The sequence below is a fragment of the Megascapheus bottae genome, chromosome 20 (genome assembly GCF_031878675.1).
Source record: "Megascapheus bottae isolate mThoBot1 chromosome 20, mThoBot2.hap1, whole genome shotgun sequence".
NCBI lineage: Eukaryota > Metazoa > Chordata > Mammalia > Rodentia > Geomyidae > Megascapheus > Megascapheus bottae.
The window spans coordinates 42,515,071-42,529,599 of record NC_143528.1 but is presented as its reverse complement, the minus strand read 5'-3'; the positions used below and the strand labels follow the sequence as shown (position 1 = coordinate 42,529,599).

The window sequence follows — 14,529 nt, the reverse complement described above, 5'->3', positions numbered from 1 at the left end:
AAGGAAAAATGCTTTCCATAGTCTCAAGTCCAATATCTACCCGAAAGCTGTATCACCAACTCTTACTGTGGACCGATTATTTATTGCGCTCATTACAGAAAATTTACTTCAGAAAGCCAATTCTTTCCCAAAGCAAGGACCAAAGAGTTTTTTCTCTTGTTTCCTGCTGAGCGCGGCCATACTATCTCATATTTAATAAATAATTCTTCAAAGAAGCAAGCCAAAACTTTCCAGAGGCGAGCCAGAGAAGAAAACTCAGCTCGAATGAACCTGGCAAACAAATCTCGGCATGACAGCTGAGGAATCCTATGAGGAAAGCCAGGCATAGGTGCCTGGGGTGGGGCTCCCAGATCACCTGACCCCACAGCTCTGGGGACCTGGGGGCCAAGACATGCGGTTTTTGTAGCAGTGTCAGCGCTCCTCCTGAGCTCTGGGGTTTAGGGAAGGATTGGCAATCACCTCGAGGGCATGTCCACATGCGTCAGGGTTAATGGCCAGAAGCCATGATTTGCAGAAATGCTACATCAGGCACTCCGATCATTAATGGCACCCATCAGTTTCCAAAACCACCAATTAAAATGGGTATAACCAGAAAGAAAATTACGATCTTCTAATAAGAACAGAACGGGGCCCTTTCCTCAGGTCCAGTAGAGAACAGCAGGAGAAGAGTTGTGGCCACACGTGGGCCGGGACTGAATCCAGAGGCCTTTCAGCAAATATGGACTAAACTGCCAGCGTAATAATAGGCTCCCTTACCTGCCAATCCACAGAGATAAGCCCACCCCCAGTCACAACGGGGTCCTTATCTGCCAATCCACAGAGCCAGGCGGAGCCTCCCCATGATGGCCCCCTCATCCCCTGTGTGCACTCTCCCCCTCCATCTCCCGAGCCCACACGGCTCCTCTTAGAAGCGGCAGATGAGGGAAGAGGCCATGCCACCATGAAGCTCTGCAAACTGAAGTCAAGAAAATCACCTGTGTGCATTCCCAGGAAGAGCTCAGTAGAGATTGTGTAAGGAAGTTACTTAATTTGCCCTTGAGCCTGCCACTCTACAAAACATCAGCCTGAGGAACTGCATCCATCTCCTGGAAGACTGGAGTCCTAAGGAGACCGGAAATGGGGACTTTAGAAACCACATGCAGGAAGCCTTCTCCATATCAGGCTAACCTCTTCTCTAAATCGTTCCTAAAAATCCAGAAAGGAGCGGGGAGGGTCACACCAGAGAGGAGACATCGGGCAGGACGCCACGGGAGCGTCCCTTCTCTGGAAATGAGACTGGCAGCACCTGATTCCTTTAGACCACGATCCGAGATTCTGAGACGCTATGCCTGTCTCCCATTTATTTAGCACTGGTGAGGCTGTCATTCCCTCACCCATTTGATTAGAAACTCCACATGGAGAGGGAATGATGTGGACCCCAGAAGCTTTCAGAAGCATTTGCTGATATATTAGCTAAACTTACCTGCTTATTCCAGGAAGCAGCTGGGAGCTCTGAATCTTCTTTCTCTGCAATTTGGCTCACTGAGGAAATGTCTTGGCTCTGATTAAATGCCCAACTGGCCTTGGTTCCATTATGGTCCCCACAGGACACTTCAGCTTGATTCAGTTGGCCATTTGGTTTTTCATTTATAGATTTGGGCCATTGAGAAAGAGTCCCAATAACATTTATGTCATAGTAACACATAGTTTGCTGTCGCTTTCTTAACAACAAATAGCATTTCAAAGAAAACAAGGGTATGATTTTAGGTTCTTAATAGTAACCTACGGGATTCAGAGGGCACCACCTTGCTGCTTTTATATTTTAAATCTTGCATTTGTTTGAAAAGTTTTCTCATTTATTTTAGTGACATCTGTTCTTAAATTAGGTGTTAGAGTACTAATAAAGCTATTTTACCCATGGGTTATATTTGTTAGCCCTACTGAGATTTATCATACATTATTTCATTGTTTATCGTACCATGGGTAGGGAGAGTTGATTATACACATTTTATAGCCATGAGAACAGAAGTACAGAGAGGTAAAATAACTTCCTCCAGGGTCAGAGAGACAATAAATAGCAGCCTGGAAGCCAGGAATGCCTTCTCCGGCTGTGGGCCTGGTCCTGTCTTCCTTCCCAGGTTTATAAACACTGCCCCGATGGCAGCTGAGAGCGGGCTGCCCTGCCGGGAGCTGGCCAGGTGCAGGGCCTGAACGCTTCACTTCCAAAGGAAGAAAAATCACAGTGTTGTCGTAGGGCAAAACATGGATAAAAAGTACTCATGAGGGTTTGGGGGAATGCAGGCCATCAGACCTCACTGCAGCCGAGGAATGGGTTTGTGGGAACCATTCCAGATACTGGGAATCGAGCAGCCAGGGAAGCGAGGGTTCACCTGCCTGAGGTTTTCTGAACACAAGGCACACTGCAGGTACTGCACACACACTGTGGGCAACAGGACAGCTCCAGGCCGTGGAAAAATGGGGGGAGCTGAGCACCCCAAGGCTGTCAGCGGGAGAACCTGGGGAGGGGTCCTCTGGAGGAGACACGCCCACAGGCCACAGAGCCAGTCTCTGCGCTGAGATGGCATCTGTGCAGGTCATGCAGGCCTGGGATTCAGAGCGCGTTCTGCCTTTGACATCGGTGGGCTTTCATCACTCCTGAGACGAGGGTGCTGTGGAGTCAGGGTGCGTGACGTGACACTAGCAAAGCAGTCTTCCCCATGTTCTCAGGGTGCCATGCAATGAACCAGTCCTGTGGCTTTGGAACACGTGAGGCAGAATGTGGAGACGCAGCCCAGCGGCCAGGGAAGTGGCCACAGCCCGGAGGAAGAGGAGATACTCACACGTACAAGACAGACCTGGTGTCCCCAACCTTCCCCGCGTCGCCCACTGTCAGCGTGTCATAGCCTCGTTCCAGCTCGAACTCCTCAAAGGCAAGCTTGATGACCTAGATCCAGAACACAAACAGTCACTTCTGTGACTTCCGTCACAGCCTATCCAGCTTCCACATTCAAAGTTGGTCCTTAAATGAAATGTCTTCATGAAGTATCTACAGGGATAACCATATAGATTTGGCAGTGTTGAATTATAGGATTTTTATAAAATTCAAGTTTTACAGTTTCTCCAAGTTTGTTAGCAGAAATAAACATAAAATTCAACCTCAATGGAACTCTGTTCTAAGTAGCCATGAAGTCTTGATATTTGGGGTGTTGGGATTAACTATAGAGTAACTCAACAAGCAAAGGGCATTTTGATTGTTAGGGACAGATTCCACTTCAAGATCATCATAACCTGGAGGTCCTTTCAATTAGCTTCACATTATATGGCCTTATGTATCAAGATTTTGCAAACAAAAGCCATATAATGAATGATTGTTGTCCTTAATGTACTATGTTGTCTCTCATCTCCTTTGCTGTCCCTTGGTTATCTCATATTTTTATAGTATCTCACTTTGTTATCTGATACATTGAATTTATTTGTATTTAGATATTTGAAATTTGATAGGGAAGGGGGGGAAACCAAGACGGGTGGGGGGTGTGGGGGGGAGGGAAATGGGTACCAAGACATGTGAAAGGGTATCAATGTATGTGAATTAATGCACCTTCTATCTGGCAAATATCATGTAACCCTTTTACTAATCACAATAAAAAAAATAAAAAAAGATCATCATAAACACAAGGAAAATGCTTTCTGAGCTAAAAAACAAAGTAAAAAGCAGTACTCTACAACATTTAGCTCTGCACACCCAAGTTTCTTTCCTTGTTAATCGTGAGAATGGAACCCAGGCATGTTAGACAAGTGTTTAACATGAGGCCTTTGTGCCTGGGTTCTTGTTAGGTTGGTCACTATGACAGCTACTGGAGACTGGCTCCTGCCTGGCCCCCTGGCAGGTGGCAGGTCTGCAGATCTCCTCTGTGGAGTACAAGAGTCTTTCTGTGCACTGTGGCCAAGGAGAAAGAGGGCTGAACCATGCAGAAGTGAGGCTGCATGCTGGTAAGGAGGTAGAAGGGTCATGATAGGAAGAGACAGATAAAGATAGATGGATAGATAGATAGATAGATATAGAACTATATAATAGAGCAATAGATGATAGAGATATAAATTGAAAGAGATAGATGAGAGAGATGGTAAGTAGAGGTCATTAGATAAACAGAGATAAATAGATGACATAGACACCAAATAGATACTTGGACAGAGGGCAGTTGAGAGACTGATAGATGAAAGATAAACTACATAGGTCATGCATTTGGTAGGAAGATGCTAGGAAGACAGCTCTAGGGGTGAGAGATGAATAGTCAATGCATACGATTTAAAGAGCCGGTGTTTTGCCAATCAATGCTAATAGGGAAAGCATTATTTTTGCTATTAAAGATTCTTACTAAAATTAGTGACATAGCCATTATCACTTATTTTAAAGACTACTATTTCAAATTGCAGTTTGATATGAATGTTATTCTAGCATCTGACGTGACCCAGGTGTTTGGGTGGATAGCTGTCGAAAGCCAGCATAAATACTGCATACTAATCTGAGCACCGGCTAGTGGTTTTATGTCCCTTTTCCCTTCCACGGTTCTGTGTCTGTGACCAGGGTGGTCAGTCAGAGAAGAGAGGACACAGCGCCTCCCAGCTGAGGCCTGGCTGCCCACCACGCCCCTGGCACTCAGGGCTCTTCAGTCCTGGCCTGGCCTGCCCTCAGGAGGGATGGAGCACTCAGCAAGGGGGGGCTGTGGGATGGCCACAGAGAAGGGCGCCCTGCCAGGGCCAGCAGGGCTCCCCTGAGCTCAGAGAAGGAATGCACAACACTGAGGCTCCAGGGAAAGGGAGAACTGCAGTTCCTTAGTTCCTGTGGCCAGGTGAATTTTCCCAATCCGTTTGCAATGGAGAGAGACTTTTGTGGCCAGCAAAGCTAAGTACTGTGGCTGAGATGGACCCAGGAGCCACTTAAATCCCGTCTGTCTACCTAGACTTTCCTTCCAGTTGTGTCAGAAGCTTAGCTGATCTCGCTTGGGAAATACATTAGGAGAAGCTACAGGCCTGAAAATCATCAGAAATAAGACAAACGCTGTGGCTGCGGTGTCTTCAGTAACATCACGCTGTCCTCTTCCTGGAATTGTGAGGACAGTCAGGGCGAAAGGTCGGCCGCCATCTCACTTCCTGGGCGGCCGCAGGCAGCTGTCAGATTACCTGGGCAGAAAACCAATTACCCTGCTGGGCCAGCCTGGTCGTCACAGCGATGGGGAGCCAGTGGAGGCCCCCCGCGAAGCTCAGGGCAGAGCTCAACCTGCCGACACCCCGCCCTCTCCCACCGCGAGTTCTTCTTCCTAAGTGTGAAACAGAGCCCCCCCTTTCCAATTCACACGCACACTCGGGCACCCGGCGCTCACTGGACGTCCTTGATTACGAAAGCTAATAGAGGCATGGCAGATGACGTCTTTCGGAGAGAAAAGGTGGTAAGGCTGGCACAGCTGTCACCCTGCCTTTCTGCAAAGAGGGAGGCAGGTGGCTGCTGCTCGTGTGATGGCAGGGGTGGTCCTGGCGTCCCCCCGACTTCGCTGCCCTCTGTGCTCACCCCTGGTTTTCTGCTCAGGCCTCGCTCTTCCCTGTGGTGTTCCACGTGCAGAAGACAGAGCTAGTTCCAGAGACACCGACACAGGAAGAAACAGAGACGTGGGGGCAGAGACGTGGGGTGCAGATTTCATGGCCTCACGCCTGGGTCTGGGGCCGGGGTGCCAGCGTGGGCCCCCGTGGAGGTCCCGGAGGACAGGACCACCAGAAGTGGAAGAGGGCAGTGAAGTCAGGGCCCGCACGCAGCTCAGCTCATTTCCCGCCAACAGCAGTCCCCTCCCCCTGTGGACGTCGCCACGGACAGGGAGCCACCTGACCGCGCCCAGGGGAGCGGCCACACGAGCACCATCCGAGTTACAAGTGTGCAAACCTCATTCTAGCCTGACTCCTCATGAAGGATTAGAAAAGAAGAAAACCGCTCATCTCCTCACCGTCACGTTCCCTGCAGGAGCACAGCTGTGCACAGATGGATGTGTCACCTCGCAGGAGATACTGCGGTGTTCTACTGCGCGGATACCACGCCGACACCACCAAGCCAGGGTGGACGGCCCTGCGACTGAAAGCTGCATCTGAAGGAACTCGCCCACAGGGAAGAGGTCACCTGAGCCCCACCGAACGGCAACCCACGAGGGACGATGACACCTGCCCAGGGCAGGCCCGCCAGCACCACTGTCCCTCCCATCCTGAGTCCAGACATCGGATCCCCTGCGGTCACCAAGAAAAAAGAACCAGTGGCACTGTGTGCCACACACCCTGCCATCCATTGAAGGCCGTAACTAGCAAACTTTCCATCACGGAAAATCTGTGTCACCTGTGTGCCACCAACGTCATGACACCCCAGTGTCCACCCAGCCCAGGCTCGCCCTGACAGCCCCCAGCACAGCACACCTGAGAATGTGCATCCCTCCATGTTAATTACCTAGAGGAGATGAGAGGAGAAGAGCGTAAAGAGCCTGGGTAGAAGTCTCTAGGAGACACAAAAGCCACCATCAATCAGCTGAGGTCAAAGCGAGGGGGAAGACTGAGTAACAGAGGATTAATACAAAGCGCAGAAGGGACTAGATTCTACTCCTGTCTCCTCTCCTGACAGCAGCAGCGTTCATGCCACCATCACCCTGTGTTCCTTGCATCCTCACCTCTGCTCACTTCTACTCCTCGCTCTACGTCCATCTCCTCCTAATCACCTGTCTCCAGGAAGCCCGGCTAGCTCATTTTCCAGTTCTTCATGAAGACATTATCTGGACTGAAAGGCCCTAGACAAGAACAGTGCTCTGAGAGCCTCTCTTCTGGGAAAAGCCATTACAGTGGTGCTTTAGTGCCCTGTGCCCAGGCTCTGGGAAGAAAGGACTTTGCCGTGAATAAATCTCGGATTATTGGTGTTTGGCTGGTACAAGCTGGAAGGTATCGAGTTTGCCCAGCTACCTATAAATTATCAGACTTCCAGTGGTGTGTTGGAATAATTCAGTGCCAGACTCCCAGAGCGAGTGCTGAAAGCTTCAAGGATTGCACAAGGCCCCTGTTCCAGCATGAGCAACGTGGCGACGTCTACGGGAGGAACACCCGAAGCTGTGGGACTTGGCAAACCTTCCGTCTGGCTGGCTTCCGGGCTCATGGTTGGGCTACGCACTGTGCAGGATTTCTGGAAATGCCCATGCACTTGGGGATGGATTCAAGAAGGGTTGGTGAGTCTGTAATCCGTGGTTCCAGTAAATGCCAGGTAAGAGATTGTAAATAGCTGGGAAAAAGTCAACCAACAAGGTGCAGGATTTTCCTCCAGGCTGTGAAAGTGCACGGTGGTCATTGTGTCATGAAAGTGGCGCCATGGAGGGGTCCAGTCTGGCCTGAGTCCGCACAGTGGCTGGGCTGGGCCGGCTGTGTCCCCTCCCGCTCGGGACTGCTGTCTCCATGACTGTGAAAAGACAATTTTGTCCAGTGCTGCAGCAACCAACCCAAATCAGCTCGTGTCTACCCGAGCCTCCTCCTCTGAGCTCCTGAATGTCTGAGGCTGAAAACCCAGATGGCAGCGCACGGGCAGCATCTTACGGGGAGAGCGGCGCTGCCTCGTCTGCCACCCATGCGGGACTGGATGCTTATCAAAAAGCACAAATGGTCAAGAACCATCTGAACAGTCAGCAGCCTCTTTAGCCACCAGGGAGATTTAAATAAAAATGGCATTGTTGTTCCATCTCTGTCTGGCCAGGTGGCCATCGTCGAATACTGGTGAGAATGCCGGAGAAAGCAGCCGGATATGATGTAGGTGAGGAAGAAATTACAGAAACCAGCATGGAAATCAATGTGAAGGTCTTTCAAAAAACTAAAATCCAAACCGCCTCCTCTCTGGTCCTGCTCTTTCCTCTTGTGGGTATCTATATGGAAGAATCAAGTCAGCTAACTGTAGAGACACCTGCACCCCTCCAATTACTGTGGCACCATCCACAAAAGCCAAGCTACGGACTCTGTCTTGGAAGCATCATCATATGAACAGGTAAAAGAAATGTGATGTACACAGATATGGAATATTATTCAGGCTAGAAAGAATGGAATTAAATTGCTTGTAGGAAAATGGTTAGAAGTAGAGAGCAAATAGCAAGTGAAACAACACCAGGCAAGAACACAAATAACATACTTTCTGTCTTATGTGGAATCTCGATTAAAACAACACAAGACAGAAACCATGAAATTACAGTGACAACTATTTCAGAAGAGGGAGGGGACAGAAAGAGGTGGGGAGTTAATGGGACATTGCGAATGTCATAATGACACTGGTTACTTTGTGCAACTAATATGTGCTGATTAGAAAAAAAATTGGAAAAGAAAGAAGTACAACTTCTCACAACTCGACACGCACTGGAAGTTCTGAGAGGTCACGCTCCCACCAGAGATAACACATCTCATCCCCATCTCTGACTGGGTGGGAGCGAGGAATGCCTGGAAACTTCTCCACCACAGCCACACATTCACTGTAACTACAAACAAGGCGATCAAAACAGCAACGATAAAGCCGGATGACTGACATTCTGAAACTCCTTATGAAAGAAAGGGAGCACCGACATGGCCTTCCTGACTAATTAGAGATTATGGACAAAGAGTCTTATCTTTGTACTCTTTCAAGTATCAGCTGTTAGAGACACAGATAGATAGGTGGGTAGATGAGAGAATCTACATATATCTGTCAGAACATGGGAACTGTCCACTGAGCTGTACATATTTCAGATGGTTATGTGGTTGAAGATAGAAGAAATTATATGTGTAATTATATAAAAGCATATATTATAATTATAATGAAATATATGTTTATATACATTTATACATAATTATAGATTTAAATAAGCATCTAGAAGCAATATTGCTATCATTAAACACCATTTATAGACTAGGAGAACGAGAAAGATGACCAAAAGGATCAATACTTCCCATAAAATAAAATAAAGTACCATGCAAGAGAAAATTAGAAAGAAATGACACTATATCTCAAAATAACTCAGAATTCAGAGTTAATGTAGGACATCAAAACTGAAAGGAAGAAATAGAAAAAGCAAACAAGAAATGATGAATCATGCTCCAGAAGATTCATTTGAATTAGCTGTCAGTGTGACTCTAAAGTCTGTTAGCTGCTCTGTTAGAATTAATTCTTAGAGTGAGCTGGACATCAGGCACACTTGAGAGAACTCAACCCATACATCGTGGCACATCAAACATCAAGAGGGCTGGTGCTGACATCAGGTCTGTGACAGACTCGCCTGAGAGCCCTGAGATCCCTTGTCCCATTTCCTTTCCCAAATCGAAGGCCATGTGACACTGCTGAATTGAAAGACGAGTATTCAGCAATTAGCACGCTAACTTTTAGTTGCACTGTGATACTTGGAACTATGTTTATAAAGAGTCAGGGCTAAAGAATTTAATGTCAGTGCCTCCTTATCTCCTGTGCAAATATTTGGGCAATGTACAAATTAGAAAGAAAGATATTCACATTTAACAGGCTAAACACATGTTTTGTGCTTAGTTCATGTTTATTAGTTCCAGAAGGAAGACACGATCATGTCTTCTTCTGCATATGAAAACTGTCCTTCCCACTGGTGTCTGGATTTTGCTTTTCCTGTCAGGCATGTACTTTCAGTGTAAACAGCCACTGAAGGATTCATCTGAAAATGTTCTCGAGTCTCTTCTCAACCTGCAGGACATTCTGTCAAAAGTCCACCATCCACCTTTCCCTGCTGCCCTGCAGCATTCTGGGAAATAGTCTCTGGCCTCCTCGGAGTTCCTATCCTGGGCTCTGTCTCTACAACTGGCTACTGGCTGTTTCCTTCATGTTTAAAGTTCTTCAAGTAGGTAGAGGAGACCGAGACCCTGATGAGAGGGCAGTGACTTCTGTGCCAGGTAGGAGAGGAGCCAACTCCACCCAGAGAAGAAACACTTAGAAACAAAGTTATTCCAACCCAAGCTATTAGGCCTTGCTCTGTTCCAATAATCGCATTCACTTTTAATCTTTGACCACAACTCCCACAAATTCCCACCTCGACCCGAATTACTTTAAGCAGTTAGATGGAACTGATAGGAGAATCTTTGATAGAGTTCTCTCTTGCCCTCCCTTCTCTCTCCCTCCTCTTTACTCTTCCATGGTCTCTCACCCCCTCTTGCTGGTCCTCTCCCTTCCCTTCTCCCCCACTCCCTCTGCTGGCAGGCCTGCTTCAACAGGCCCAGGCTGTGGGCTCCACTCTGGCAAAGGAGCTACAAACAGCCCAGAACCCCAAAACTCCCTCACCTCTCTGGAAGGCAGCCTGGGACACAGCTTCCCCCACTGGGCTCTGCTGGCCAGGGAGGGGACAGCCTGGGCACTCACAGCGTGGCCTGTATTTCCTACCTCAACCCCTGGTCCACAGCCTAAGCCAAGGGGACCCGAGGACCCAGACCAGCCGCTCAGCCCCAAAGCTGTCCTGGGAGCACGTGGGTCAGTGGCATAGCTGGTCAGGAGCACACATGGAGCGGCCTTCCGTGGGCCAGACCCGAGGCATGGGCCCAGCTAAAAGCTAGCTTAGCTCAACAGCACCCAGCTCACCCGAGCTCCCTCTAGAAGAGTCACTGCCGGGGACCCCCTCTGAGGTGTCCTTCACACGCCACCGTGTCATTCTTCCACTCTGGCGGACGTCCACTTGTTCCTCCTCTTCTGTGCAGTGCCCCCTCCCACAGCCATCATGGCGTCCGTACTGGACCTGGGGGGCCCGGCCTGCCCAGGCAGTCCTTCACCCCAGCTCCTTGCACTGTGGTCCTGAGACCCTGAGTAAAAGAGCCAAGAACTAGGAAGACACAGGAAAAATGCCACCTGACTTTTCTTGTCCAGGGAACCTACGTGTGTTGACTTCCGCTTCCTATTTTAATTACAGCCGGCCATGTTCCGATCTGATAAGAAGGAGTGGCATTCGATGTCATAAAAGACTCCAGTCAAGGTTCTCGGGGGACAGTTGTTATTTTGAGGTGTAGTCATGACGCGTCCAAAGGCTGATTTGCAAGGGCACGTCTGTGCGCTTCCACTGCAGTGCTCTTGAGAGGGCAGGAGGGCAGGGGCTATGGAGTGGACGTCACGGGGCGTCTGGGGCGAGCGAGGGGCGGGCTGGGGTGGCTCACATCGGGGCTTGAGGAGGCTCTGTGGCTGGCTTGCACCTGACTTGGAGAGCGGGAGGAGTCACAGAACCACCAGCGCACACAGCATGCATGCACGCCGGAGCAGAGAGACCCAGGGGAGCGTGGCGGTTCATCCACGGCCTGGACGCCGTGCCACAGGCATGCGGGTCAAGTCCTCCTGCGTGGATGGAATTATTCTGGAGCAGGACGTTGGAAAGTGCCCTCCTTCAAACTGGGTGACGTGTCTTGGTCTGCCGGTCCCTCTCAGTGTCTCAGTCTCCCCCCTCCCCACCCCTTCCCATTTAGGCTAAGTCCATATTTCTTCGCTGTAGAGGCCATCCATAGGTTCAAGCCCCCAAGTCCCTACAAACTGCCTGCCTTCCGCTCTTCTGCTCAGTGTCACACTGCCAGTGTCCCCTGGGAGGACCCTGTGGAATGACATGGTGAAGACCAGCCTTCCTGTCGAAAGGAACGACCGTTCTTTTGTATGATTATTAATCCCCAGAAGAATCAAACTTCCTTTTGGCCACATAAACATTCAAATTATGGAGACAATTCGGACTGACTCCTGGAAAAGGGGACCTACACAGGCAGACACACCCTACACACAAAGGTGCCCCTGTGCTGTGTGGAGGGGACAGACACAGCTCTTTTGGGAAACCACCACAGTGGAAAGGAGGGACCCCACCTGGGCCAAACCTCCAGGCCCAGATGGCTGTGAGCTCCTGGGCCCTCCCCGCCCCCTTCTGAGGACATGGAATATTCTAGATTTGGAGAGAGGACCTTTCCCAAGGTCATGAGGCAATGAAGTTCTTCCTCGAGTTCCGTATTTCCTCCCCCACAACTTATTGAACAAACGGTCTTGAATCTGTAAGCTGTACACAGAGGCAAGACTCCACCTTACAAATGTACCTGAAGTGGCCAGCTAACACCTGACCTCTCTCTTGGTTTTGTGGGGGGGGGGTCTGGGGTGCAGGGCCTGTGTGGGCTAGGAAGCTGTTAGGCAGAATAGACACAGGATGGCTAAGCCAAGTGCTTCTCACCCCCCTGCCCCACCCACAACCGAAATCTGATAGACAGAAAACACCTGGATAAAATTATTTCTGGAAATAGACCTCTAAGTAAATGTTGTCTAATTGAGGTTTTAATAATGTGTGTATTATAAGTATGTACTTGATTTGCATTTATCTACAAAATGATTAATAATATAAGCTTTAGGAAATTGCATGTCAAAGGAAAGTTTGACATTTAATATGGGTTTCTCCTGGCTTGCCTTCAGGAATCCAAGCATTATCATTGCTGATAAAGCGTTTCCACAAGGTTCATTTTAGTAAAGGCAATAACCTGGACTTTTCCAAGAGTTTCTGCAAATCTTTGAAAACTAGATTCATCATTATTTCATTAAAATACTGAAGTGTATAAACAAAATAGCTAATAAGATATTGATTCAGGGATGGGCACTGGTGTCTCACAATTCTTATCCTAGCTTCTCAGAAAACTGATATCTGAGGATGGAGGTTTGCAGCCAGCCAGGCAGGAAAGTCCATCCGATCCTTATCTCCAATTAATTACCAAAAAGCCAGAAGTGCATGAGTAGCTTTAGTGGTAGAACACTGGCCTTGGGCAAAATGCCCAGGGACAGTGCCAAGGCCCTGAGGTCAAGCCCCAGGACTCCGTACCCCACACACAGGGATTCATATTTGCTCATCCGGATCAGACTACCAAAATCAAGAAATGTATTATTACAGCACAGGAGGAATTTCAACACTAAACTTAAGATTCTATTACAGAGCTATAGTCACCAAAACACTTGGTACTGGCACAAGAAGAGGCCTGAGGATCATTGGAATAGAACTGAAGACCCAGAAATCAACCTGCAGACTTATGGCCACCTAATCTTTAATAAGGGAGCCAAAGAAATAGGATGGAAGAAAGACAGCCTCTTCAACAAGCGGTGCTGGCAGAACTGGTTAAGCACCTGCAGAACACTAAAGTTGGATCCTTCTTTGTCACCCTGCACCAGGATTAACTCCAAATGGATCATAGACCTCTTGGTAAAAGCCGACACACTGAAAACTTTACAAGAAGGAATTGGAAATGCACTAGGTAGGCCTCCTTGGCACAGGTCAAAATTTCCATAATAGGACCCAGAAACACAACAAACCAGAGAAAGTCTGGATAAGTGGGACTGCATTAAACTGCAGAGCTTTTATATGGCAAGGACAAAGCGAGCAAATTAACTAGAAAGCCTACAGAGTGGGGGAAGATCTTCACTAACCATACAACAGACAAAGGCCTCATATCTAAAATGTATCAACAGCTCAAAAAATTGAATCACTCCAAAACTAATCTCCAAAATAACAACCATCCCATTAAAAGATGGGCCAAAGACTTAAAGAGAGTCTTCTCTGAAGAAGAAATAAGAATTGCCTATAGACACATGAAGAAATGCTCGACATCTCTGGCCATAAAAGAAATGCAAATCAAAACAACTCTAAGATTCCACCTCACTCCAGTTAGAATGGCCAAGATCAGGAAAACGAATAACAACAGATGCTGGAGGGGATGTGGCCAGGAGGGATCACTACTACACTGTTGGTGGGAGTGCAAACTCGTTCAACCACTATGGAAAGCAGTGTGGCAGTGCCTCAAAAGACTAAACATAGAGCTCCCCTATGACCCAGCAATTCCACTACTTGGTATTTACCTAATCATCCAGAAACAAGGACATACTAAATCCACTAGCACAATCATGTTCATTGCAGAATTATTTACCATAGCAAAGGTATGGAACCAAGCCGGATGCCCCTCAGTTAATGAGTGGATCAACAAGATGTGGATTTATACTCAATGGAATCCTATGCTGCAGTCACAAAGAACGACATCACTCCATTTGTAAGGAAATGGAAAGACTTGGAAAAAATCATATTAAGTGAAGTAAGCCAGACTCAAAGGAACATAGGCTCAATAATTTCTCTCATTTGTCATAATTAGCACAAACCTTGGACTCTTGTAGCAGAGGATCACAATAGCTCAAAACCTAGGTACATAAGGTCAACTAGGATGAGGCTAAATGAAAGAATCTCCAGGCTATGGAAACAAGAGCTTTTACCTTGTGTGATTGGTGTTCTTTAATGTCCTATGTTCTCTTCTCTTTTTTTCCCTTTGGTTAATCTCATATTGTCATGGTATCTGACTTTCTTATCTGGCATATTGCCTATATGTTTATTTGTTTATTTGAACTAGGAAAGGGGAGGGGGTAAAACAAGATGGGGGGATAGGGGGTGGGACGTTAATTTAAAAAATGTAAAATCAGCCATTTTTATCAGGACCTTTAGTGCTACCTAATTAATTTAAGAAATGTAGCTT

The 14,529-nt window shown here is 47.9% G+C and overlaps 1 protein-coding gene across 1 annotated transcript in view; it reads right to left on the bottom strand.

Moving 5' to 3' along the window:
* Csmd1 (CUB and Sushi multiple domains 1) overlaps positions 1-14,529 on the bottom strand; it is a 705,832-nt gene that overhangs the window by 200,400 nt on the left and 490,903 nt on the right. Inside the window, exon 11 of the mRNA XM_090353740.1 lies at positions 2,820-2,923. Coding sequence (XP_090209866.1) covers positions 2,820-2,923 — 104 coding nt within the window. The remainder of the gene's footprint in view (positions 1-2,819; positions 2,924-14,529) is intronic.